This window comes from Oenanthe melanoleuca, chromosome 5 (genome assembly GCF_029582105.1).
Source record: "Oenanthe melanoleuca isolate GR-GAL-2019-014 chromosome 5, OMel1.0, whole genome shotgun sequence".
In the NCBI taxonomy this organism is placed as follows: Eukaryota; Metazoa; Chordata; class Aves; order Passeriformes; family Muscicapidae; genus Oenanthe; species Oenanthe melanoleuca.
Genome location: NC_079339.1, coordinates 10,843,503 through 10,870,610, shown reverse-complemented (window position 1 = coordinate 10,870,610; position 27,108 = coordinate 10,843,503). Strand labels below are relative to the sequence as shown.

The following is a 27,108-nucleotide window of genomic DNA, read 5'->3' as shown; positions in this document are numbered from 1 at the left end:
TATCCATTTATCAAACAGGAATAATTTCCATTGTCATTGCAATAGCTTCAAACATGTAGCAAAAACCATCATGTGTTTTTCCATAATTATAATACCAAAGGAAATGTCATGATTAAATCATTCCATTGAATAATTTATTTAAAGTTTCTATCCAGCTGAAAGTTAGTTAATTAAAAATCCCAACATTAATGCCTGTTACAAAAATACTGGTTTAGTCTAGGGACATTAGGTGTAAAATTTGATGGACCTCAAAATTAAAGCAGAATGCAAGATATCAGTTCTATACCTATAAACATTTTTGAAGGCCTGTGTACAAGTATATAATTTAGAAAATAAATATGAATATCTACCACAGAAAGAGATCTTCCCTCCCCTTGCAATAATCATAATTTTCTGTGGCAGGCTTATGTGTTTATCAGTGAATATATCTGTGGCTCAAAACCCACATCAACATAACCAAGTCCTTTTAATACAAATATTCTATTAAATCATACTCAAAATGTTAATGCTTCCTGCTTTGAAAATAATTCTCTGAGCTGAGTCTGTATTTTTAAATTATAAATATCCTAGTATTTCTCCAATAGCAGCAAAACATACTGAGAAAACTTTTTATTCTGCTAAATTGCACAGCAATGCCAGGTAAGAAGTGTTGTTCTGTAGAACCACATTATACTTACAAAGCAATATAAGAGGAAAAGCTATGGCTTTTGAGTGAACTTACAATTCTCATGTAAAGTATCAAGCCCCAAGAAAAAGTCAAAGAATGAAAATATATTATGAAACATTAAGTATTCAACCAAATATTTCAGATCAAAACCAAACTGACTGAGCTTTGGGCAGATGCTTCGTGACAATGTTCCAGATAAAGTAAAAAAATCATACTTGACACAGACACAAATCTTCAGAACAACTGATGAGTGTTCAGAACAATGATAGTTTTAAAAAATGAGAAATACTGTTCATGCACCGGAACGTATATTCCAACTTACATTTTAAAATGGTATGTACTACAAATACATTGTCTGGTACAAAAAAATAGAAAATGTAATTTTTCTACTGGTGTATCATAGCTGAACCTGGCTTTTGAGCCTTGGTATGTGTGATAATAAACACAAGGAAAGGAAGAGTGGTCCAGAATCCAAACCACAAAAGCACTGCTATTGTATTTTGCACAGTGTAGTGTATAATCCATAGCTGCCTGCTGCTTCACATGTGAAATATATCTAGCTGTGAAAAAGTAGTGAGGAACTTTGTAATAAAGGATTTGAGAACAATTTTAGAGATTTTATATACCCTGTGTATTTTTAAATTTCTTTTAAAATAATTATGTCAGCTAATCTAAAAACCCCTAGTGTTTACTTCTCTCCAGGGAAACATTCCCTTTCTCTGTTCCCTCTTCCCCTGTCAACTTCTCACCTTCCCTAGGGCTCCCACTGAACTTGTCAAACATTCTCACATTTCAGCAAAGTCCTCTGGTGTCCTGCAGAACTGGGAGCAGACACCTTCAGAGACACAGGGCAGGTGTGGCAGAGATCCAGTAAGACACAAGATAACTTCCCTGCCCTCTGACTGATTACTGGCTGAATTCAGCCAAGGGATTTCAATGTCAAACAAAACATCACATCTGTGACCTCACACTGCCTTCAGGCTCCTTTTTTCTTCTTTGAGTAGCAACAAACTCATCCCATCACACTTCCCATGAGCTCTAATCCTAGAAACCAGCAGCAGTTACTTCAGAAATCCCTTTATCTTCAAAAGGCAACTTGCAACCAGAGAGCTCTCCCTGTGTGATCTGCAGCACCTTGGCTGCCCCTCAGCCCCACTGGGCTGCTGGTGCTTTTGTGCTGGTACCAGAGGATGGAACACAGCCAAAGCTCAGCTGTCTGCCACCAGCACTGCCACCAGCACTGCCACCAGCACTGCCACTGCTGCAGGGCTCAGCCAGGCTGGCCACAGCACCATTTGTGCAACAACTGCAGCCACTATCCCTCCTGCTCTCTCCAGCCCCAGCTATCTCACCCAGACCACCAGCTTTACTCATCTCCAGCTACAGCACAGTGAGCACAGAACACAAACAAAACTCTCAGATAAGAAACATCCATTCACTGTGATTAATGAACATGCACAGAATTCCCCAGTCTGGTGATCCCCATGTCCTCTCCTGCCCTTCCTCTCTTCCCTCCTGCTAAAATTCCAACATCAATTTCCTATATACATTCCTGAGCATTTTCCTTTCTCTCTCTCTCTTGTGTTATTCTTTCCTTAATTTCCCTAATCTCATCCACCTCTTTTGGAAGTTTTTCTCTGCAAAATATTTTTATCCTTTCTCATATTAAGCTGTAGGTTTTGTATCACAGAAGAAGATTTAGGTTGGAATGGGCCTCAGCAGGTCAACATAAAACTAACTAATTCTAGGTGAGGTATCAAAAGAGAAGAAAAACAGCTTTTAGATGCTTAGAAATAATTGTCAAAAGAGCCTTCATGGCTGTAAGGTAATAAATCAAATATAAAATGCTCTCTCTTACAGAATAGATTCATCCCTATTTTATCAAACCTATATTTAAGGTATTTGGTGCATTAATTTATGCACATTGCAAGATCTTAATAATTTCATCAGAAATAGATGTGTACAAGTAGATGGAATCCCCCTAACAAAATGAAATGTTCTTGTAGAAGTGACACTGATGAGCCCCTATAATTAGGAATAACTATTTTCAAAGAATGTACTTTATCTCCCTACCTACTACACCTGGCCACATAACTCCCTACTACTTAGAGTAAAATTATTCCCAGGTTATTTGCAATGTTATGGAATGATCTGTAACTGCAGATTCTAAAGTCTATTAAATGCTTATATAAAAATATGCATTTTCAGGCCATACATAGACAAATTAAAAATATGGATGAATCCCAAATTATTTAGAAACACAATCTCTGAGTGCTTAATTTTTCCCTAATTCCAACTTGAAACAAACTTTATTTCAGTGGAAAGTAAAGGATTTGAACAGAAATTAGATAATGTTATGGACTGAGGCAAATCTAATTTCTGTTTTGTTCTTTCACAGAGCAACAAATCAATAAAGAGTGTAATTATTTTTATTTCACTAGCATATTTTCATCATTTATTACTTAAAAAAATAGACTTGGAGCTAGTCTTACTAACCTCCTCGAGCAAAGCTATTGGATAGATTTACATCCAAATGTCCTGGCACTACCTGCTTAAACACAGTAGACATTCTTGAAGCCCTCGTTTCAGTGCCTAAAGTCAGCCAAAAAAAGAATAGAAGATTAAAAAAGCTACAGTGTTAACCAGACTAGCACTTAATATACCTGATAAAATGCCCTTTTTCACCCAACACAGCTAATTCTTGCCAATTTTGTACCTTAGATTTATTTTTTAAGACAAATGCATACATTGGCAACAGTATGGTGGTGTTAGATACAGCTAAGCAATCAAGGTAATTTACAATAAATGAAGCAAAGCACACACACTTTGGGATGATGTTACTTTACAGGAAAAGCCACTGTTTGGCAGTATTAGGCCAATTACAACCAACTAAGACAAGACAGACACAATTTCAAGTCACATAGTCCTTCCTGACATGTTTGAGATTACCCTCACCTAAGCCTCAACAGGTTTCATCATAAAATAACTGGAATAAAACAGATTAATTTTTTCATGTTTCCACCTAGGCATAACTCAAATAGTGTATTTTGAAAGAGTTCTCACTGCAAAAAGAGCTCATTTGGAAATTACACTAGTAGAAACCCATTATGAGTATATAATACATAAAGAGGTCCATATGCCTTCTACTGCTGCTGCAGCTAAACAGAGTTACCTGTTCTGATCTTGCAAGGTCATACTTCCTCCTCAGACAAAATAGAGCAGATTTTGCCTCATTATATAAAATAGAGCAGATTTTGCATCATTTAAAATTTGGTAGTCTTTTATTCAATATGCAGTTTATAATTAAAAGACTTTACTGCCATTAATATTGAAGAGATTAATATTGAAAAGTCTTTCAGGAAAGACTATAAACATCCTTTACATAAAGAAAACATATTCACTGAAACCAAGAGTGAAGAGGCTACCTGGAAAGTCTAACAATAAAAAACCAACAGAATTCATATGGAACACTGATCTAGCACCAAATCAGAGAAAATCACTTATCAGCTTAGGCAGAGAAAAGCGCTGTACAAACCAATTTTACCTGGAGACAGGGCAATGGTTGGGCTAACAGTGAGAGTGTTACTGCCATTCCTTTTGCAGTGGACGGATATCACATTCAGTAAGGCTTGTAGGTATTTCTCCTGCTCTATACTGCTTGAAGATTCTAGAGAAGCAGGAGCTGGAGTCACAAGAAGAATGGAATGCATTACAAAAGTAAAATATTTGTAAATACATAAAATAAAAGGCTTACTGTGTAAAGCAGGGCATTGAAAATTTTTGTCTGTCAAAGGTTCAAAAATCCTTTCCTTTGATGACAAGAGGATCCAGCAATGTTCTCTTGCATTCCACACAAAGCTGAACTTCTGAAGCTTTAACTCATGATCACTACTTAAAACATTCATCATTAGCCATTATGTAATCAACAAACTGAGTAAGGATCATGCAGCTTTCCCTTCACTCTCCAAATCAAAATTAACATTTCTGAGTTTGTGCTCCTTGTCAGCAAAATGTGCAGAGAACAGACAGAACTGTTTCTTTAACAAAAGTAAGTTAATATCATGCTCAAGCAGCTCTTCCAACTCCAGAAAAGGGAAGGTTACTTACCTGTACTTGGAGGTTCTTTGGGATACAGTGCCCATTTAACAAGTTAAGAAACCATTAACAAAACACAGAACAGAGGTGAAAAAACCCCTCAAAAATAAGAAAAACACTTCCACCCAAATAAGAAAAACTCCACCCATTGTGTCCAGGTGCAAGGACTTAAGGAAAGAAGATTAGGCTCATGTCCTAGGCTATAGCATCATGACAAAATAGTGTTCACTATCAATGAGACAGTTAATTGTTTTTTCAAATGCCAAAAAAAATTTTGAAATTCCAGTTTATTGCAGCCATCTTTGGACTTACTATAGGGCAAAACTTTCACAGCTGCTTAAATCAGGATTTGTTATCTTGCTCACAAGGGCCAAGATTTGGAATAAGAGACAGAGTCAAAGAATTTGATGGAGAACATTTTGACAAAACACCATGGTAATTTGTAAATAGTTTTCTCCAATGATGATCCAATCAGATTCTATGCTGGAGACTAATAGACAGTAAGCTAATTAGCTGGGGGTGGCAAAAGAAATTTCAAAATAGAAATTAGTATCTGAATTGAAAGTGCCATTAGGAAGTGATGATGTTTCCTGCAGGAGACATCATGCTGTTTCTGACTGACCAAATGGAAAAAGCCTGAGCAGAAACATTATTTTCTCTTCTGCTCCTAAGCAGGATTTACACATCCTGAAATCCATTGGAATGATCTCTGGGCTCCCTAGCCCTTGAAATAGTATTAGAAAAAGTCAATTTAGGTCTTAACAATTTAGTTAAATTAAAAGAAATGAACTGTCTTAATGAAAGGATAATGTCTATACCACTGGCACTTACAAAGTTTTATTTTGTGAAGAGTACTGTGTGTCTTTCAGGAAACAGTTTGACTTACATAAAAGTCTGTCATGAACCAAGCAGATGCCAGAATTAAAAGACTGAGGGCAAAAATGTCCTTGTGACAGATTAGAGATGGAAATTTGCCTCTTCATCCTTACCACACCTCATCCCATCACAGCAGCATAAAGAGGTGACTCAAAGCACTTCCCCCTTCCAGCACAGGTGAACAGGGATCTCTATGAAATGACCCCTCTCAAGTGCTGTATCACATCTGAAGGTCATCACAGCAACGTGGATTTAAACAAAAGGTAGGGGATGGAGATCCCAGTAGCAATTTTATCCCATTTAATTTTATTTTTATCTCAGGAGAGAAATGCATTGCTTAGTCCTGCAATGCTAATATGTGCTTTATATGCCTGGTCACAGATTGCTCCATCTTTATCTTACAAGTCCTAATACAGTCAATAATTCAGCCTGAACCAAGATAACTGTTTTCTTGGATAGTGTTACTACATCCAAGAAACTGAAATGTTCTTTCCACAGGGTAGCTGACCAATAAATGCTAATTTAGGTATAGAATGTCATATTTAGAACTAGAGTGCTCTGCAACAAAATTCCCAGAGAGGTCACAGTAATTCAGAAACCAACTTGCAGGTTTCAAAGAAACATTTCAAAAGACCTATATATTCTCCATCTCGTATCTGAACATCTGTTAATAATCTTTTTTTTGGAGAGAAGTTGGAAAACACAATTCTGTTGCACATGCAGTTTGGTTCCACACAGCAATCAAGTACTGTGCATAATTTCTCTAAAAATATGTTCTGTGCTTCTTATATAACATATTGACCTCCAACCATGCTTTGACAACTTGTGTAACAGGAAATCACAAAAATGTTCAGTAAGTTCCAGTAGGCCCTCCTTGCTTCTCTGTATCAATCCAATGAAAATCTACTCCTATGAAGTCTCTGCTTAGGAAAGAATAAATTTGTCAACTTGAATTTAAATTCAGATTATCTCTGTCCTCTTAGTTTGCTTCACAAAGTGTTTTTCATTATGGACTTTCCTTCACTGCACACAACTCCTGCTGAGGCAGCTGAGTGTAACATTTGTTAACCAGTTTTATTAAGACTAAGATAAACACCCTATAAATATCCTGCATTTTCCTTGCTGTACCTTCCTGAGGGAAGTCTCCATTTTCTTCCCACTTTAAAAGAAACAGTAACTCCAGAAGCAAGTCAGACACAGTTATTGTCAATCCCTTTATCTGCTCCATAATGTTCTGGGGGACATATGGCAATGGCAATATTAAAGGCTATATAAAATTAAGAAAAGAAACCATGTGAAAACTACTACAGAAAACATCAAAGTACCTTTACATAATTTGGAGACTGTTCCTGCAGATTTTTTTTTCAACTTATTCTCTATTTGTAGCAGATTAAAGATGCCTCATCCTTATTTCAGCCAGGACAATCAGTATTAAATCATCTGAAGAATAACATCTGCATTGCCATTCCTGGGATTCTCACCATAAGCATGTGGAAGAACTGGTGTAGCCATTAGCTTTGGCAGCTGCTCTGTCAACTACTGGTAGTACTTCACTGATTCCTTTTATTGATCCTTTCAACAAAAACTCATTCTATAAATTTCAATCCACTGCCTTCATTGTTCATCACTCCAACTAAAAAATGCTCCCAAAAAATATTGAAGACAGAAACTCAAACAATGTTATAGCAATGAACATTCAGCAGATAATTAGTGACTCACAAATTAGCCTTAATAGTCAGTCCAGACACTGTCTAACATTAAAAACATTTTTTCTAATATCTTTGAAATAGTGAGATTTTAAACTTGCATTTGATATACCAAAACCTCATTATGTCTGGTATAAATTGCTCTTAAAAAGAAGGAAAAACATGGCTTTCATAAAGGTATTCTGTGAAGGAAAAATTATGGAGGACTATGTAAAAAATATTTAAATCACATAATCTTCAAATTACTTTTATGCCACTTGTATGTAAGTGCTTCTTATAGGTTTTGAAAAATTCTATAGAACACACTTGAATAGAGTCAAAACTTTTAGTTGCATTTTAGCCATTACTGGGGAGAAACCCAAACATAAACAGGACAAAAGGATTTCTTTGCTACCTTATTGAGTTTCTGGTACTCCAACTGGACCTCACATTTCCTTTTCTTTCCAAAAAGACAAATTATGGCCTAATTCTGGAATAATTTCTAAACAACTATCAGTTTGATTAAAGAAAACACTGACTCATTCTTGTCATGAAATTAACTCTGAAAAACCTATCAGCATGAGATGGAAATCCAGGCAGTCAGAAGCATCCTAAACACTGCCTGTGAATGGTGAAAGTCAACTAACGTTATTTCCAAAATTAATGTTACCCTACCATTATATTCTTCTGAAAAACTAACTATTCTGATAAATCTTGTGTTGGCCCAATCTATTAATTCACATTTTCTGAACTGCTTTCATACCATCCAAGATTTTGACAGACAGTAAGTAATAACATCAGATAACCACTTATATCCTGAGACTTGATTCCATTGAATCGCTGATTTTCCACGTGAAATCCCTTCCACAGAAAGCCTGGCTGCATTGACTCACCCGTGGGATGTGTGTTTTGGGATTTGAAGAGGCCCACCACACTTTTGCCATGGAAGCCCCCAGACCTCAGGAGCAGAGTGCTGTTCTTGGTGTTCTTCCAGCAGACAACAGGCAGGCGGTTGTGGCGGTAACAGCGAGCCACCCTCTGCAGGCTGCTGTCCTGCACGGACTGAGGCACCACCAGCAGCCCAGGATAACTGCATTCACAGCAAAGGGGGGAAAAAAATAAAAATTGAACAACTAAAATTGCTTTCAAAATGCTCAGCAATGAAAACAAAATTCCTAGAATCACAAGCTGAAAACACTTCTTAATGAAATGCTCCTTAAACTGCTAGATTTACTTTTATTTTTTAAGTAATCTTTAGTCCAAGCCTAGCAAATATATCAATTTAAATAAACTGCATTTTAAATAGAAATTGAATTAGTAACAATTTGTAAGAGTATCATTACTAATCACTTTCCATTTCAGGTTGCATTTTATTTGGTAGTATTTTTCTTCTTAGCACAGCTGCTATCTGTCACTATAATCAAGCTGTACTTTTAAGCATGGCAGAAAACAGAATTTTGAGGTACACGAATAATGAAGTAGTTCCATTTTAACAATTGTACATGAAATATGAGAATTGAAAGGAAAGAATGTTAGATTGCCTAAAGTATCAAAACGAAAACAATAGTCTTTGGTTTACGAAAAAATACATTTAAATTTCGCAGTCAGAGTCCTTGGAACAGAGTGCTTGACACTGCATTTTTGTGTTCTGCTTAAAACACTGCAACACACACTGAGAGATTAGGAATTTCACTGATATAATACCTTCAAAGATAGAAAACACAGAAAAATGGTAGCTTTGTTCATGCTAGTGAAGGAAGGACTCAAGCAATACGAAATACGACTTTCTATCTCCTCCAAAAAATCACAAATCAAGTTAAGTGCCAATTTCATGTGTTAAGAAGAAACTAAAATGAGGAACAAGAAACAGCTACTGCTTACTAAATAACTTTCATTCCCTATACAATATACACTATTTCTGCAAATTCAATTCTTGGGCATTTATTCAACTGCCCTCAGACAAAAGGAATGTACATGGTATTTACAGTCTACACAACAACCACAGTAATGTAGCAGTAGATAAGTATTTATATCCTGAGATTTGCAATTTTTTCAGATACAGATAATTGTATTTTCAATAAAAGTGTAGAGAATATTAAAAACTCATGGTTTTAGGGGAGGAAAGGGTTGTCTGCATAATGTTCAAAGCATAAAGAAAATGGACAGATTTCATGCCTTCACCTGCACTGTACTCCACGGTGACTAAAGAAAACCAGTACTCTAGACATGTCAGAAAGCAAGAAAAGATCTATTTTTATTCTGTGCCCTCCTTCCTGGTAATTCCATTGTCCATAATGAAAGCAATGACCAGCTTAAACTGGCTTTAGAGTCTTCTGATATGACTCATGCAGATAGGCTTTTGTATTAAAAGGAATTTTTATGGGCAGTGTCAGCAAACTACATCAGCTTTCACAACAAAAAAAAAAGCACTTAGTAACACTGATGTGCTAAAACACAGCATGTGACTTTCAGCACATGACAAACTTTTAAAGTAAATGCTTTCATGAAGTCAACTGCAACACATGCTTTTTAATTTGAAGAAAATAGCTATTTACAATTGCTTCTGAAGCTTGCTTTTTTTTAATTTAGGAACAGAAAAGATTTTAAATGCAAATATATTACTGTAGATATACCTACATGTGTGTCCAGTTTCAGCTACTGAAGTGAACTGACAAACTCACCTCCTGCAAAGGGAGTACATCCTGTTCAGTGCAGTTATTCTCAAGTATTCAGTTTTTGAGCGAGAAGAATTGGTGCTGATGGTGCCCAGCCCCAGCCGCTGGTAGTCCCTGAAACAGGCTCGCTCTACCAATTGTTCCATGGTTGATTTTTCTGATGCTTTCAGGGTCCCACCAGTGTGCAGCTCACTGTCATCTGAAACTAAAGGGAAAAATCTTACTGGGGAGGCCAGCAGCACAGCAAACAATGTCTCTACCTTCTCCTAAACTTTATCCTAAAAAGTTTGTCCTGCTCTCAGTGATGAATGGCAAAGTCCAGGACATGCAAACCACAGATCATCAAATTTATAAACTAAAATAGTATTTTAGTCAGCAAACCTGATTATAGCACAAAGTTACCTACTGTGACTGGCATGGCTGACATCTCTCCAGATAAAATCCTGGAGAAAGTTATCTCACATATTCATTTGAACTGAACTGAAGACAGATAATCTTGCTTTACCAATTTACAAATTTTTTACAGGTTCATTACATGCTCAAGATAAAAATAAACTACACAATTTTTAACTATCTTCAGAAGAGGTAACAATCTTTTTAAGGCTTGGTTCAGCCTAAGAAATGTTTCAGTGTTGTACTTTCACAAGAGATGACTGATGGGTTCTCAATGTCTCAGTTTCAATGTCAGGCAGGAGCTTTCCTCAGCCATGCATATCAGCTGCCCTTTCCAAAGCAGAAAAAACTTCAACCACGAGAGATAAAATACTATGTCACAAGTTCAAACTACTCTGAAATTCAAGTCAAGCAAGGTTTTTGTACAAAACCTGCCACCTGCCTATTAGTGACACTTTCAACCATTTCCAAGTACTACTGAGAGCAGATTTACTGCTCGCAGCATGTATCAGTTACTTGCTACCACCTCAAGCATTGAAATATGTGCATATGACAAGCATTTCTTCATGGATGAGGAACTGAAAAGTATATGAGGATTTAAACTTGAAACAGCACTTCATAAAACTGGAATTTAAATGTATCTAGAAAATAAAAATTATGCTATAATTAATATTTTACTGTTAATTATATAGACAACATTCAGAATTTACCAGAGTAGTACCTCTATGATTTTTTTCTGTGCATATTAGCATAAAAGCTAAATGAAAAATTTTCTTTGCCCTTTCAGTTAAAAAAAAAAAATCTCTATTTGATCTAAAGAATAAAGTCTAACACTCTAGATGTCTCCTCTTTTTCCTCTTTTTTCATATTTGCCATGGTAAAAAGAAGTATGAAGTACACTAATAAGAAATGAATTTAAATGAGTTTTAAGAAAAAATTTTCTTGGGTCATACAAAATCTTGGTATTTAACAGTTTTGAATGGAAAGCTATAACTGACTCAAGATGAGGGTGCATTTTTGTGAAATACTTTTTCCTAAATGGATTTTTCTCCCATGAAAGCAAATACATTGGTGATCAGACTTAGAAAATCACTCTCCTGTGCATAAAAAGCTAAACATAAGAGCTATGCATGTCCTTAAAGTGAAGAGGGAGATGAAGATATTTTGCTGTCTCAAGTTTAACATGATTTATTTGATTTTGAAAAAACAAGGAATAACCCTCTTTTTTACTGTTCTTGAGATATGACTATTTTCAAAAGAAGGTTTCACAGTCTCTTCACAGTGTTTTATTGAACACACCCATATGACCTCTATAGGAAAAAGAATTTACTAATGGTTGAGAGATTCTAAACTCTGAAAACAAAGAGATGAGGAGGAATTTGAGGGAAATTAGATGTTCATTGGCAACAACTAATAACTATAGTACTGTCCTCAGGTTTTGAAATCACATTGCAAGTTATATGTGGACCACATAAAGAAGCCTAAGAAAATAGCAATGATGATGATCAGAAGTCCATCAAGACTCATAAACAAAGAACTGAAAGAACTGCATAGATTTCACATTCAGAAGATAACAGAAAAGTATTCCAATAGATCATAAACTCATCATGCATTGCAATCAGAATGAGGGGAATCACCTCTTCTATATGTATATAGTGGCAGAGTAAGAAATTAAGGGTTTAAATTGCAGCAAGATGATGTTTAGTCCTGAATCTCAGAAAATTGCTTGTTTTCTCCAGCATTAAGAATAGTTTAAGTATTAGTATGAGCTGCCTAGAGTTGTGGAACCTTCACCTTTGAAAGCTTTTAAGAAGTTAGGCTAACACCTATGAGGAACAGATGAAGTATGTTGATCTTGCCTTGGGCAGAGTTGGACTAATTGACCTCTTGAAGTTTCTTCCAGCCCTATCTTTAAAATTTCTTTTTTAAGACAGTGCATCACCTGCTGTACAGAGTTCATTGTTGGCAGAGCTGCATACTTTCCTACACTTCAGTTTTTGAGACTTGCAAACAAGTCAAAAACAAAGCCAAAGCCCCAGCAGTCAGTATAAAAGGAATTGCAGTGGTTACTCCCTGTGGCTCTCTGCACTCTGTCTGAAGCAGTCACTGCTGTTGACAGCTCCCTGTCCCTGATGTGCCAGGGCTGCATGGGCATGGAGAGAAAAGCAAACTTAGCCTGTGCTCAACACATTCCCAGCCAAGACACCTGGAAAGCAGCAGGCTTAAAGACTCACAAGTTATAATCATATATTTTTTGTTAGGGAAGGAAAAAGTGACTATCACTAATCTTATACAGCACCTGTATTCGTGGAAGAATACTGTTGTTTTGTATATCAGCAATGCAAAAACTCTTCAAACTTCATCATCAAGAGACTATAAATACACAGGTATGACTTGTTTGGTGTCTCTGGGTGAAGGACACAAAAGCACCCCAAAATCACCCAGATACAGCCTGCAGAATTGTTTCTAACCCAAAGAACATGCAGAACACATGCTAACTCAGCACTTCAGGAAGACACTGGAAATTCAATTAAGAATGCAATTTTTCAGCACTCTAAAGACACTCTGTATTTTCCAAAACTTTCTTTTTTGCCTATTTCTCATCACTTTATCTGGAATGGAAGAAGAGAAAAGGTATTTTTAAGCTTGCCTGCAATGGCTTTCTTCCATTTCAGAGAGAACAGAGGCTTCAGTCCTGTTTTACACAACTTTCATACCTCTGCTCCTAAGTCACATGAGTTGCCTTGCTCAGTGAACAAATACTCAATGGAAAACTCAGCCTGTTTGATGTTTGGATGAAATTATCAATGTTTGAAGAACACTTCATTATCTGAGATGCCTACATTTTTTTTAAAAGAAGGAATGCTTTGACAAAACAACACCTGTTTATGTACAGGAGAATCTGGTTCCCTCTAGTGGTTTATTATAAATTAGCAGTGGTCCAGATAAGGATATACAGACAGCAGCATATGGGAGGAAAAGAGGCTTTTTGGGGAAAGTCAAACTCCACCCCATCACACAAACTGCACCAAGTGCCCAAACCCCTTTCTACCTTCTACCCCAAAATAATTTCAACCAAAAATATGGGAAGTGGTATTTTCAGTAGTAATGAGCTCTGCTGCTTTCAGAAATCATTTGTCAGTTCCACATCCCCAGAAGTCTCCAATTTGGTCATTCTTGCACCTCACCTGATACTGCTTTCTCACCACAGACTAGCTGCAGGTGTTAGATGTCTAGAGATAAATGGAAGCTGCAGCATGATTCTGTGTTGTTTCACCTCCACTAGCATGATGTAAAAATGATCTAAAAGATATAATATCTAAAATAGTTTGATAATTAAAAGAATCTAGTACTTTGCTGCACCACCGAATTAAGTCAACTTCCTCTTCTCATTTGCAAAAGAAATCACTCACTAAATGCACAGATTTGAAACCCTTCTCTTTCCTCTCTAGGAATTTCTCATTCAATATACCAGAATGGAAGCATAACAGGATAGATTTATGAACCAACAAGGATAAAAAAGTCACACTCTTACCAGAGACATCATCATCTTCATTCCAGCCAGCACGATTCCCTCTCTCCTCCACTATGGTTCCTGTTTTCTTCTTCAATAAGTACTGGCGCCCAATTGTCATCTTCCCAGCACGTTTTGCTCCCTTCACAATGCTTTTGGAGAAGGTACTATAAACACAAAATAACAAAAGTATTTGGAAAGATTCATCTGATTCTGCCTGATAGCATTTACAGATTTCTATGACAAACGCAAATAAAAATGATTTAAGCATTTTTCATTATTTCATCATTTTTCACTTAATACATACAATTATAAACTTCAGAAAAATTGCTTTCTGTATTAATTTTTAAACAAAAATTCTATTACTTGGAGATAAATTTGTGTCTTTTTTTTCCTACAGGTAATGAACAACCAGATATCATCTTTCTTTAGGTTTTTAATTTTTCTAGTAATGTGATAAATCTAGAAAGTTGCCAAAGTAAAGGAAGGAAAGATAGAAATTACCTTCAAGTTTTAGGATTTCATTCTAGCTTGGGATTCTATTTCCTGTGTTAACAATGCACTAATCAACAGAGAATCACAGGAGCTACCACTCTGGAATAGACTAATGATGCAGCTGGTCCAGTAAAAATCAACATAAAACTTGAAAGAGGACCCAAAGCTCAAACTCTAAATTAAAAACCAGTAGGGCAAATGCACAGAGTCAAATCAATCCTAATCCACACTAGGCTACAAATTATAAAGTAATACACAATTACTCTTATTTTGATGTTGAGGCTGCATAGCTCAAGATGCTACTTCCATTTCATGTGTTTCAAAATGTAGTAAGGTGCTCATTCAAATCTACTGCAGCCAGAAGTTTAGATAAATAATATAATTCCTATCCCAAATAAACATCTGTATCCTACTAGTCTCTCTCTTACTCAGGAAATACAAAGAGATGTAAAATAGCAATCACTTATTTTGACATGATCTCCACCTGTGCAGAGCTTTCATGTTGTTCAGTGCATTTGGATAATACAAGACAAGAACATCAGTAAGAGAAGAGAAGAAGGAGGACTGTACCGGAATGAAGTGTTCTTTTCTTTCTGTTTTGGCAGAATTATCTGTGGTGCTGTTTGGCCAGCTGCAAAGGCAAAAGTGCTGAGGATGGACTGAGGATAACGGAACTTCATCAACTGTTTCTTAAATATTTCCACCACTTCTGGACTTACTTCTTCATCAAATGCTACTTTAATTAACTGTGTATTAAAGACATGACATATTAGAAACTGGAAAACAATCTGTGAATTTCAGAAATGGAAAGATTCTAAAATACAGTAGCAAAATTTTCATGCTTTCACAGTATTATGCCCTTCAGAAAATACAAATATATGTACATATGTCTCATTTATTTTGGTGGCTACTACACATTTTAAATAATTTTTTATTTCCTATTTTAAATTTATATCCTAATACTAAGGTATCTTCACTAGGCAGCATCTGGAATTCTCGTAAGATCAAATACAAAATATTTTGGTAAATCCAAGTCGTAATGCTGGCGCTAGGACATCTACTACAGCTCAAATTCTGGTCACATGGGACAGCTTAGCTGGGAAATCATCTGCCAGCTCTGCCCCTACACTGGGAACTGAGGTTGGTAATGCACTTCAAAGACTCAGCAAGCCAGCAATTTCAGCATTCATATGTCACAACCATTATACTTCTATTACTTAGATGTTCCAATTTTGGCCTCACCTACCTTGCAAAGTATAGAAAACTGCTAGTAACAAAAATGTGACAGTGAAATCTGCTCCTTAAAAAGGAAATAACCTTGTGCTATTCAACACTGATCCGTCCACATGACTAAAAATGCTTTTCTGAAAAGTTCTGGGGGGGAGAAAAATCCCATCCAATAATCCTCCGCTGAAAGGAAGTCAACAATTCAGGGAAAACAAATAAGAGACAGAAAATACGGAGTCCATAAAAAGGCCCAAAAGAACTCTAAGAATGTGGAGAAAGCAAACAAAGAAATATCCTAGAGCTCTATTTCTGAGTGCATACCTAGACACCTTTTAAATTCCTTTGCTTGCCATCTAGGAGGTGGATTTCATCCTTGCTTTTCCAATTTCACTTGTTTTGTAAATACTTTCCAAATGACTAACAGCTCTGTTGCTCTAGGACCTCCTTGAAAGGTCCTCTAGGACCTCTTCAGTCTTTCGGGGTTACACTGATCTGAAGTTTTAAAGATATCAAACAGCAGAGCTGCACACAAACCTATCTGAAAATCATAATTAATAACCAAAGGGGAGGGGCTATTTCATCCTCTCTTGAACCCTGGCTGTTACATAGGGGACAGGGAAGAGACTGTTTGTGGATTGTTTTTGTTCTCATAACCTAATACAAAACTATGCTAAACAAAAGCAAAGATGATGTTTGACCCGAATCCAGCTCTGAAAACACTGAGCTGTGTCTGTATTTATCACATCATTGAAGCATGCTAAGTATTCTGGTAAAAAGATTTCTGGAAAATAAAAGTCCTCTTAAAAGTCCTTAAGAACAAAAGTTTTTTGCTTGTTTTACTCATTTGCATTCCTAATTTTGTGCTTTTGAAGAGGATACTGAAGGGTGATTAGCTAAATTATGTTCATTACTGCAAAGAACTAGTAAAATGTTATTTTGCTATATTTTCAAATGTTGGAGTTATTGTTCTCAAAGAGAATATGCTTCTGCAGTCAGTCAACCCAGCAAAGTACTTAATATCTTAAGCACAGCAGTCTTCTTTCAGTCCATGTTATAAAACTCTTTGCTTGCAGCTTTTGGTCTCTTAGGGTTTGACCAAAGTTAAGATCAAAACCAAGAAGGAAAATTCAGCTAAGACTCCAAGATTCCAAATTTTTACAAGTCCATCTCTATCAATTGCCCTGCAACACACACTTTTGTTGAAAACACCAATGGGGATCCCACAGAAAATTCCAAGATCTGTGCCTATCATATAGAGGCTCATTGGTTCTACCCTAAAGATTCTTGGGAAGTGCAGCTTCCAGTGTGACATCCCATGACTTTCTGCCATGGATTTTAACAGAAAGCTATTGAAGTGACAAACCATGAGAAGAAAGCAATACTCAGAGCTTTTCCATATTGAATCCATGTAGCTGGAGGAGAGAGAAAGCAGGTTCTCACTAGCCTCCCTAGGCCTCTATTTACATGAAGGGATTCTGGGCCCAAACCAGCCCTTTTCTGGTTCCAAAATAGGTGAGGAAGGCAATGAAAGAAATCTAATGTGAAAATAACAACCTTCTGTAAGTACCAAGTGGGCCAATACATGCCAGGGTTACTATGAGCTCTGCCTTGTCTATTGACCTTACGGGGCAGAAAATCAGACTCTTCACCAATACCAGGGCAAAGTGCTGCTCGTAAACATTTTGAGCTGACTGTAGCTACATAAATTTTCACAAAACTTCCTTTTACCTGAAAAGTGGCTGAACTGATCTGCAGCCCCTCCTGCATGCTCTGCTGCAGCTGGTTCTGGATGCTGATCTTCTTCTCCTTGGTAACGGAGGCGATAGGAAAGCTGCGGATCACGGTCTGCTCCCCAACTGAGGATACAGCACACAGACACTTGTTAGATCACACCACAGCTCTGCTCTGCTCACACTGCTGCTGGAACAAAGAGTGAATAAGCACAAAGCAACCTGAACATAGGGTTAATTTCAGGCAAAGTACCTGAAACGTTGGTAAATTCCTAAAGCATCACTTGTAATCTGAATTTCTACTCTATTTCAGCAAAATAGTCTCCTTCCTTCTGAGTCTCTCTACATAATGGTAGGTTGGTAGGGGGTAAAGAAACAATTTCAAGTTTATTCAGATTTCATAATTTATAAACAGGAATTATATATGACCATGAACTTTCCCCAATAAATTTATATTTCTGAATGCCAAGCTGCTTAGAAATAGCACACATTAAATCATGAAAAATTATCATTCAGAAGAGCTGACGTATTAAGAAAATAGTTATTTCTAAACAACAATTTTAGATAGAATACCAAGTCATGAATATTTTTCCTTTCACTTGCTTCCAGCATCTGAAAAAAAGTATTTAAAGATGTTGATGCTTGAATAGGTGGACAGGCCAGCTCAAAATCCTGCCTATCTGAAGGATCACAATTATCACTGTTTGGATTTTCTTACCCAGTTGATCATGAGGAGTGCCTTTAAATATAATTCTGTAAGTGGTAAGGAACAGAGCTCCTTCAGCAGGGAGGATATGAGGACCTCCAAGCAGTCCCCCTGTGGCTTCCTCTCTGCCATCAGGATCCAGCAGCACACGGAGACCTTCACAAACAAATTCTTCTCCTGGCAGTAAAGTTGGCCGTAGAATTTTGGGCTGATGTAAATAAATAGAAGTGTAAGTGTAAATCAGTGTTATACCTCAGGCTAGTAACAATATTTGGTTTTAAAAGCTTAAAAACAAAATTGTTATGACACTGAGTCCAAAGAAGGGAGATGGAGTTTGGACTCAGTGAAGAGAAATGGGTCTCAAAAAGCAGTGGGCATGCAACAGCTTGTTTATGATCTGAAGTCTGGCTCTACTAGTTTCATATTTCATAAGACCAAAGCCAAGCACTTTATTTATCACTGGTGGAAATTTTCTTTTAACGTTTTAATATTTCCTCATAACATTATGAGAGGGGAAAAAAAAAGATGACTAGATTTCATGATTCTAGTACTTGTAAAGAATACAAATATGTTTCATAACACTTGCCTTCTGTATGGGTGGAAGCCTCCTACTCTCACGATGGACAGCCTCTAGAGTCTCTATGTGCATTGCTACAATGCCTGGAAAGCAGGAACACCATAAATGCAGTCTCACACAGTGTGAAAGAGAAAGCTGCCCTGTAATTAAAACTCTGATAATTCTGAAATTCTCAAATGTTGACATCAAGGAAATAATTACCTGAGATTCAACAGCACTTACAGTCTAGAAAAGAAATCTAATACTCTAACTTATCTGAAGGTAACTCAGATTAGAAAGTGCATTTGTTTAATCAGGAAAAGAAAATAGAAAGACTGTAAAGCACCTTTTAGTGACAATTCCTACCTGGGATCATGCAGTGCAGACCCTTGATGTGATCCTGTGTGACCCCACTTTCTGTGCAAACCTTGTCAATAAATCTGGTGATGAAGCGCACCACTGCGTTTGCAACATCGTTGTTCTCCGAGTCCTCAAACCCACTCTCAGTGTCATAGCTCTCTGCAACACTGCCTGCAATGCTGAAGGCAGAAATAAAAACAACAAGTGTCAACAATTCAGCTGGTGATGAACAAATGACACTTGGATAGACACAGACATTTTCAAGTATTTTCTAGTTACAATTCACATAACTTACTAAAAGCATATGGTGGTATCACAATTACATTGTACTTTCATTGCCAAAACTTTCATGAATGATGACATAGGACAATTTTCTTTCCATGAGTCCAGCACAGATAGGCCCAGAAGAGAAAACAGCTTTTTGGGAGTAAGCTCTATGTCTTCTCTTCATAAATTCAAGTATTTCTCTTCATAAAGTCATGGGTATTTGCAACCTGTGGTATGCAAATATCCAGTTCTATAGAGAAAGGTACATTAAATGTATTTTTAGGTTGCAGAGTAAAGTGATCAAAAGCTAAGAAGATCATAAGAATTTTATTTTTGTGCATTAGATAAGCAAGTCAGTGGGAGATGTACTTTGAATGTCTAAAAAACGCCTCCCATAATAATATTAGGGGCCAAATTCATAGATTGCAACATATACCACAAGCACTCTACTAAGCATGTCCTAATGCCTGAGATTAAACTTGTGTCATCAGCAGAAATGAGTAACTCCATGGGGAGTTTCATCCTGATAGTCTTTTACTTGGTGCCAGTGTTCTCACACAGTGTTCCATAATTTTATCAAGTGAGAATTTGTACAGAGAGGTGATAATGAAGACAATACACACAGAGGGAGGAAGGCTTGTTATGAAATGTCCTGGCTTTGCATGCTAGGGAATGAATGGAACTGGTGTTATACTCCTACTGCTTCCTTAGTAATTTAACCTTTGCCATTGTGGTTTAGCCCTGTTGCTTTTTGTGACCTCAGTGCCTTTCCTCCTCTGCAGCTGTTGCACAGAAATGCTGATTTTATAGATGCTATACAAATGCTTTCTTGATCTTAGGTTCATACAGTGGTTACATAAAAACTAACAGAGTGGGTTTGGGGCTGCTGTTTTCCTTCTCACCAAACCCCATGTTTGTCATCAACATCTGCATTACTAGATTAAAAATTCTTACTGGGACAATAAAATGTTCGTTTAAATGGAAGTAAATCACTCCAGACAAAGTTCTGTTATTTGAGAGGAATCATGTTGGACTTCTATTCTCCGTAACTACTGAACTTGAAAGGAAGAGGAGAAGCTGAAACAAGCTGGAATTTAGAGTACAGCCATGTACCCATCCTGCTGGATGAGCACTGCCTTGGATACCCACCTGTTTGTGACAATGCTATTGCTTCCACTCTCCCAGTCCCCAGTAGCTGATGTTCTCAGCAGCTTATTCTTGCTTGTATCCAGTGGTACCAGCAGGTAGACCATGAGGTTGGCAAAATGAATGGCCTGGCTGAAAACTGTGCTTTCCTCATTCTGGACCAGCTCCTGCTGTGTCTGTTTATTAAGGGTTGGCCACAACCTCAGCTGCTCAGCAGCCAGGTCCATTGCTGTCTTGTCCTGGTCTGCAGGAGTTTTCTCCTAGAAGACACAGAGAAAGGAATATAAAGACATGGAAGAAATGATAAAGCTACAAAATCCTACTGTTTTTTTATTAAAAAACAATGCTTAGCCGAAGCTTTATTTATTAAATTGATAATTAAACTTCTTCAGTTATTTAAATTATATATTCATTTTAAAAGAAAGAGCAAATAACTACCCTCAATAGGGTTTAAGGAGAGTTATGATTATGGGAACAGAGCTTTGAGAGCAGTTTACTGAAATGCACCAGTAGCATAACATGGGCAAATCTAAACAAAATCATTGCATCATGGCTTTTAAGGTCTTTTTTTATACCATCCTATTTTCCATGTTCCTTCAGAGTGGTTTACTGATTTTAACATAGCTGCTCTCCTCAGCTTATCCACTTAGCCCAAATAAGAACAAGCATAAATCAGATTGAGAAATAACATGCAGCTCATGGCTCGATGCTGGCAATATTCTCCAAATTCCTAGGATGTTCAGGTGAGGGAAGCTTTTATATAAATAGTTTCCAGACCAGCTGAAACATTCATGTTTTTATATTTTGGAGTCCAATTCTAGCATTAGATTAAACTAGGTAGATGGCACACAGCCAAAGTCGAATAAAGGAATCTGGCAGCTGATATTAGTGACCTGAAGCCTGATGTTAAATTAATGAATGACTAGGTGTCTTGCAAATGTTTTTTTCCACACTTAGTTGAGCTAACATAAAATTATAATGCTTTGCAGATAAATGTAAATTTCTAGCGTTTCTCATGTTGTTGTATAATGTGTAATATGGGAGAAAATTAAAGAAAAACACATGAAGTTGGAAAAAACATAATTTAGTGTAACCTAAGAGGCAATTAATATGTGAATAAAAATAGTACTTTAATACTTTAATGTGTTTTCCTACCTTTTGTTTCAACTGTACTGCATGGTTGTCATCTTTGGCTGTAAGGTAGAGGGAGCGAACTTGATTTTGCACGTTGCTGTAGAAGGTTGTTTCCCAAAATTGCTGATTAGTCCAGATAGGATGATCTTGTACACAGGTGTAAGCAAACTGACTAACCCCAGGTGCTAATTTCTGAAAGCAAAACATGTGCACAGTTGACAAATCAGTCCTATTATTCAATTTCTTTTAAAGGCTATGACTTCAGAACTGGCACACACACACATATGTGTATATATATGATTAATATTAGTATATACTAATATATCAACATTTGTACTGCAATATGGGATAGAGAAATTATCCCATAATTTATCCCATAAATTACCCCATAAATAATCCCAAAATTATCTCCAGTTTTGTGCCATTCAAGAAATTAACACACAGGGAGGTTGTGCTATTAAACTGGTTGACTCCAATGCCAATGCAAGGCATGGTTTTCTTGATTCAGAGTAGAAAAATGAGAATTGAAGTAAGAATTTTGTGATAACAGTACAGAACACATTTGCAATATAAAACATCTTCCTTGCCAACAAACCACAGTATTTTTAACAACCTGGTCGTACAACATAGAATCAGTATTCAAAGAGATGAAAATTATTTCTCATTTTATTTAGAACTGTAGTAATGAAATTTTAAGTAATAGTAAGTGTCAACTGAGTCCTTCCAATAAACTGCATTTGTTGCAACAGCAGAAGATTAGATAAATTGTTATCTTCAGTGTTATTTACTGAACTGTGTGACCCAAATCCAATTCCTGAAAGAGTGCTAATTTGGGTATGTTCTTTGAAGTCACAAGGGTCTGGATCACTGTAAAGCCTCAGACAAACCCAGAATTGTTACAGCATTAGTCATTATGAACAAACTATTTATTTCAAGTACATCTATTTATTTAGGTTGCACTAGCCTCCCAGGGAGTTGTTTAATAGTCTTGATAACCATATATAAAGAAAGGAAATTTATTTCAATGACCTGAATAATAAAGAACGAAATCCTTTCTCATATGTTCTTACTTTTTGAAAAAATAAGGCCACAAAACAATGTGTTGTATACTGCATGTAGCAAAGGAGCAGGTCATCTAAATTTGTGTTTATGATTATTTCTGAAGAACAAAGTACATTACTGGGTGTCTCATTTAATGGCTATCACTCACAATACTGCCCATACCTGAAACACACACTATATCTAGAACTTAGATTTTACTTTAGTGATTATGTTCTGAACCACTTTCCTGGAGAGCATGAATACTACTCCATTTAATAACTGTAATTGTAGAATTGTACAGAACAGCCAGTACTTCCAATATTTCCCTAGCTGGCACTTGGGCATTCAAATGGGAGGGTAGGAAATTGCAACCAAAAATTTTGCAGTCTGGTTTACAGATTTCTGGTTTTGCAATTCTTCAGACTGTTTTCCTTACTATGCCCTTCCAAGTACAGCATGAACTGAAAGCCCTGATCATGTGCCATGGACTTCTTCCCTATCAAAGGTTCTTGAAAATTCTAGTATCTGAGGAAATGCTATGTGACATCCTAGTAAAATTTACCCAACTGAAGTGCCTTCTTGTGCTTAGTCATCTAAAAGTGAGCAGTATCATTTTGATTTGATCATGCAGAATCTCATCAGAATTTCTCGGTAACCAGTTAAGAAATTGCCATCTATTCAAGTAATGTTAAATGTGACTTGGTTTATTCAATACAGACTGAGAGAACAGATAACTGGTTTGTTTAACAGACTCCCAAGTTTCAGATGTAGTGCAACTGATGGCAAATCACAGGAAATGATAACTGATCTTTCCCTCCAGAACAGGTCAGCACAAACAGTGTCCTACTGATCTTTTTTCCCTTGAAAAAACCTAATCATGCAAAAGACACACCACAGGGCCCACAAATTGATCTGGCCCAACCACTGAGCCTACCTCAAACTCCAGATGCACAAAACCTGTGTTACAGAGGAATAGGGATGATGGGTAAATCATGCAATAAAAATGTGGACAACTTAGCTTGAAAGCAAAGGTTAGTGCTAAAGTCATATCATGACTTTTACTTTGATTTATTATTTGTTTTTTCACTGGGACTGAAATCCCAGCCACAACAGACCTGCAAAAAGTATGAATGCCAAGAAGAGGGGGAAAGAAAAAGAGGAAAGGAAAGAAAAAGGGTAAGGAAAAACAAAAGGAAAAAGGGAAGGAAAAAAAGCCTGTTCAAGCCTAGCTAGTTGGTAGGGTTAACTCACATCAATTCGTGCAGTAAATGCACACAAAGAAGACAATTGACTACCAACCTCTTCAATTGCCTTTGATGCCTCAACCCAAACCAGGTAATTGTGTAAACTGGTTAGAAAAGGGTAATCTTTGACACAACTCAAAAGGAAGTTTAAGCTCCTAAACCTGGGTCTAAAGAAATAAAAATGAAATAAATGATTTTCACATGGGGACAAACATGACAGGAAAGCTGAGGGGCTTTTAGATGCTCTTCCTGTGCTCATATTTTAAAATCATGAACAGCCATGTACAAAACATAATTTTTAAACAATGGAGATTTATGTTCAAATATAGCAATGTAAATCAACACTGACAATAACTCCTAGACCAAATAAAAAAAGTTTGTTTACAAAAGCATGAAAGAAAACACATCAAAAAAGCCCAGTGATCATAAATATTATTCTTCTCATCACCTGCATGTGTTGAAACAAATGGCAAAACCTGATAGTGGCCAGAGCACAGAATCAAAATCAGGACTTGCAGTTCCTGGCCCTGCCACTTATTTTGGGCAAAATCACTTTGGATTCTCTGCTTGTTTGGGTTAGTTTGTTTGTAAAAGAAGCAGTAAGAATGCCAGCTTCAAGAAGCACACTGTTGCTCCTATGCAGCCTAAATTCATGGACTAAAAATACACTTGGTACAAATATAAGCATTCCATGAAGTCTGCAGTGTCTATATTCTCTATGCTGAGAGTGCTTAGTCAGCCCACTTCCCTAGAATGGAAACTCATCTAACATATCAAAAGGACCCCAGTGTTTACTGCTGCATTCAAAAGAACTTGCTCAGATTTTCTCCAGTTTAAATAGAACAGTTTGGTGTTTTCCATTAAGAAATACTGCATATATAAAACACATCTTCACAGGGCAGCTAAACTACACTGATATTTGTGCTCCTTCTCTCTGTCCAAATAACTCACTCCTGCCAGACAGAATGAATGCAGGAGGCAGCAAAAGAATTTCCTACTTATAAGGGAGGATTTAGGGACTGACAGCTTAAAAGAGACCCCAGAAGAAAATAATAAAAAATAGTTCTGAACTGATGAAGTCCTTATTCTAACAGTTATTCTAAAGCTGTCAGTATGACAGAATGAGCATTGAAGTGTAAATTGTAACAACCAACAGAAAATCAGTTTACTTCTGCAAAGGACACTGAGCTCTTTAAATAGATTAATGAAACTTAAAAACCCCTGATCACTTCAGCTATGAAATAGATCTTATCCCTACCAAAATAATTAATTACATACTACAGTTTGGGAAAACACAAGGTAGGTTTGGGACTTGCTATGTATGACTATAGAGGCAACTTCCTGAATTCAGGGATTACCCTTCCATTATTTCCACCTTACTGAGAGGTACTGGATAATACCTGCCTAGAGCTTTTTCCCTGCTTCCCAACACTAGATAATTCTGATTATGAAAATTATATTTTCAGCTCAGTAAGAAATATGCACCAGTTCCAAGACTCCCAAACTTGCTGTGGGGTCCAGGCCCTCAAAGAATGTCTCTGTAACTTAAATTATCTTGATTGCTTGTTTCTGATAAAGGAAAGCAAGTGTTGTGCTGGTCACTCAGCAGTTACTACCCTTTACACCAGAAAAGCTTAAAGAAGGAAGTTTATTATAGCAAACCAGAGGATCCAGCTATTGATGATGAAGTGGAAAAATTATTTTCAAACCATAAAGAATAAAAACCAAAGTATGAATACACCTAATCACTCTTTTCTCACGGGATGTCTCTCAGATATGGAAATGAAGAGGGAAACTCAAAAGTGCCCCTTTTTTAGAGAAATCCAGTTTACTTCAGAAATAAAGTGTATTTCTGTCTCCAACTGACAGCCTGAGTTATTGGTTTGGATATACTTGCTGAGCAAATGAAGCAGAACAAGTTAGAAGGAGGATGATGCTGAATGCAAAGAGCAGCAGCTCCTCCAGGAATCCCTGGCTCTGGATTCTCCATCTGCCCTCTGTAAGGAAGCTACTGCACCACCTTTGCATCCAAAGCTGTTCCTCTCCTCTACTGGTCACAGTTATCCCTGGAACCTGCAAGTGTTAGAGATCACCAGGACACAGTGGCATTGTAAATTTATAGAGCTGCTCAGATAAACACCCAGTAATGGAAGTGTGTAATTTCACACGGTGAAGGGTTTTGAGTTTGGGGTTTTAGAATATAGTAATGGATATGGGACAAAAGGGATGTTTTTGGGCATTATCTCTTTCTCCTTTTTGCTCCTTCTTCCTAGTTTCAGGTAGTAGTTTTTGGTTGGATAGAAAATCCCGCAGTGCGGGTCACGGGTGTTTGGTTATTGGGTCAAAAGTATAAATAATATAAGTGTTAGCTTTTAATTGCACTGTTTAGCTTTTAAAGATCTTGTAACTAGCTAGATTCATCCCCATTTTGCTCACTTTTAGTTGACTGCTAGAAGTGCTGAAGTCTGACTGAGCTGCATGGACAACATCAGTCAAAAAATTCAATTCAATGAACGGCTTTCCTATTTAGTCTAAAGTATAAAATTATACTCCCACATGTTGTGCACACAAATGTGGGGAAATGTCATAAAAGCATGAAGAAAGAACTGCAAAATTTCTGTTAATTTCTATTTTACGGCTTTAGGAAAAAAAAAAAAAAAGGATGAAATACTAAACTGAGTTTCGTCTCCAACTTGCAAATCTTGGCAACAGAAAAGAAAAAAATTTGCCCCTTCTCCTGTCTTCAGAAAGCCACCAAACCAGACTCAAGATTGACTTCTATTTCAAAATAAAATGAGTAGTAAAGTGGTCCATTATACTGTTCATCTACTATTATTTCACCATGAAAAATAAAAGGAAGGTCAATTCACTCATAATTCAGCGCTACCAAATCACAGCCAGGTACATTAAACCAGCAGAGGGCAATAGAATTCTAGAATTTTGCAAAAATGGGATGTAATTCTGGATGGAGCTTTATTTACTGTATACATTTTCTGGCAAAAGTCTCTTAAACATCTAATTACTCATGGTCTGTAATCCTAGATTCCTGAAGGTCATGTGTAATTTACTAGACATTACTTAAAACCATGCAGAATACCTCACATTTCTACATAGATTTATCAAGATAGATAAATGCTAATACAAAGTTCCCTGTAACATTAAATAATACACATACTAGCATACTTCTTTCTCCAACGAGATAAAAAGAGATTTAAATAGTTCTGTTACACAAAGAAAGAAAGGAAACTAAAATTGTATCTTCAGATCCCACAAAAAAGAGAGAAGACATTTTCATAC

At 36.7% G+C, this 27,108-nt stretch overlaps 1 protein-coding gene across 5 annotated transcripts in view; it reads right to left on the bottom strand.

Moving 5' to 3' along the window:
* SBF2 (SET binding factor 2) overlaps window positions 1-27,108 on the bottom strand; it is a 230,070-nt gene that overhangs the window by 27,297 nt on the left and 175,665 nt on the right. For 4 of the 5 annotated variants that reach the window (XM_056494163.1, XM_056494165.1, XM_056494161.1 and 1 more), the window contains exons 18-29: window positions 21,548-21,718; window positions 20,396-20,652; window positions 18,986-19,158; window positions 18,650-18,723; window positions 18,076-18,271; window positions 17,356-17,483; window positions 14,971-15,146; window positions 13,927-14,072; window positions 10,005-10,203; window positions 8,217-8,413; window positions 4,212-4,349; window positions 3,164-3,259 (exon numbers count right to left, since the gene is read on the bottom strand). In XM_056494163.1, coding sequence (XP_056350138.1) covers window positions 3,164-3,259; window positions 4,212-4,349; window positions 8,217-8,413; window positions 10,005-10,203; window positions 13,927-14,072; window positions 14,971-15,146; window positions 17,356-17,483; window positions 18,076-18,271; window positions 18,650-18,723; window positions 18,986-19,158; window positions 20,396-20,652; window positions 21,548-21,718 — 1,951 coding nt within the window. The remainder of the gene's footprint in view (window positions 1-3,163; window positions 3,260-4,211; window positions 4,350-8,216; window positions 8,414-10,004; window positions 10,204-13,926; window positions 14,073-14,970; window positions 15,147-17,355; window positions 17,484-18,075; window positions 18,272-18,649; window positions 18,724-18,985; window positions 19,159-20,395; window positions 20,653-21,547; window positions 21,719-27,108) is intronic. The other variant, XM_056494166.1, reaches the window with a different exon arrangement.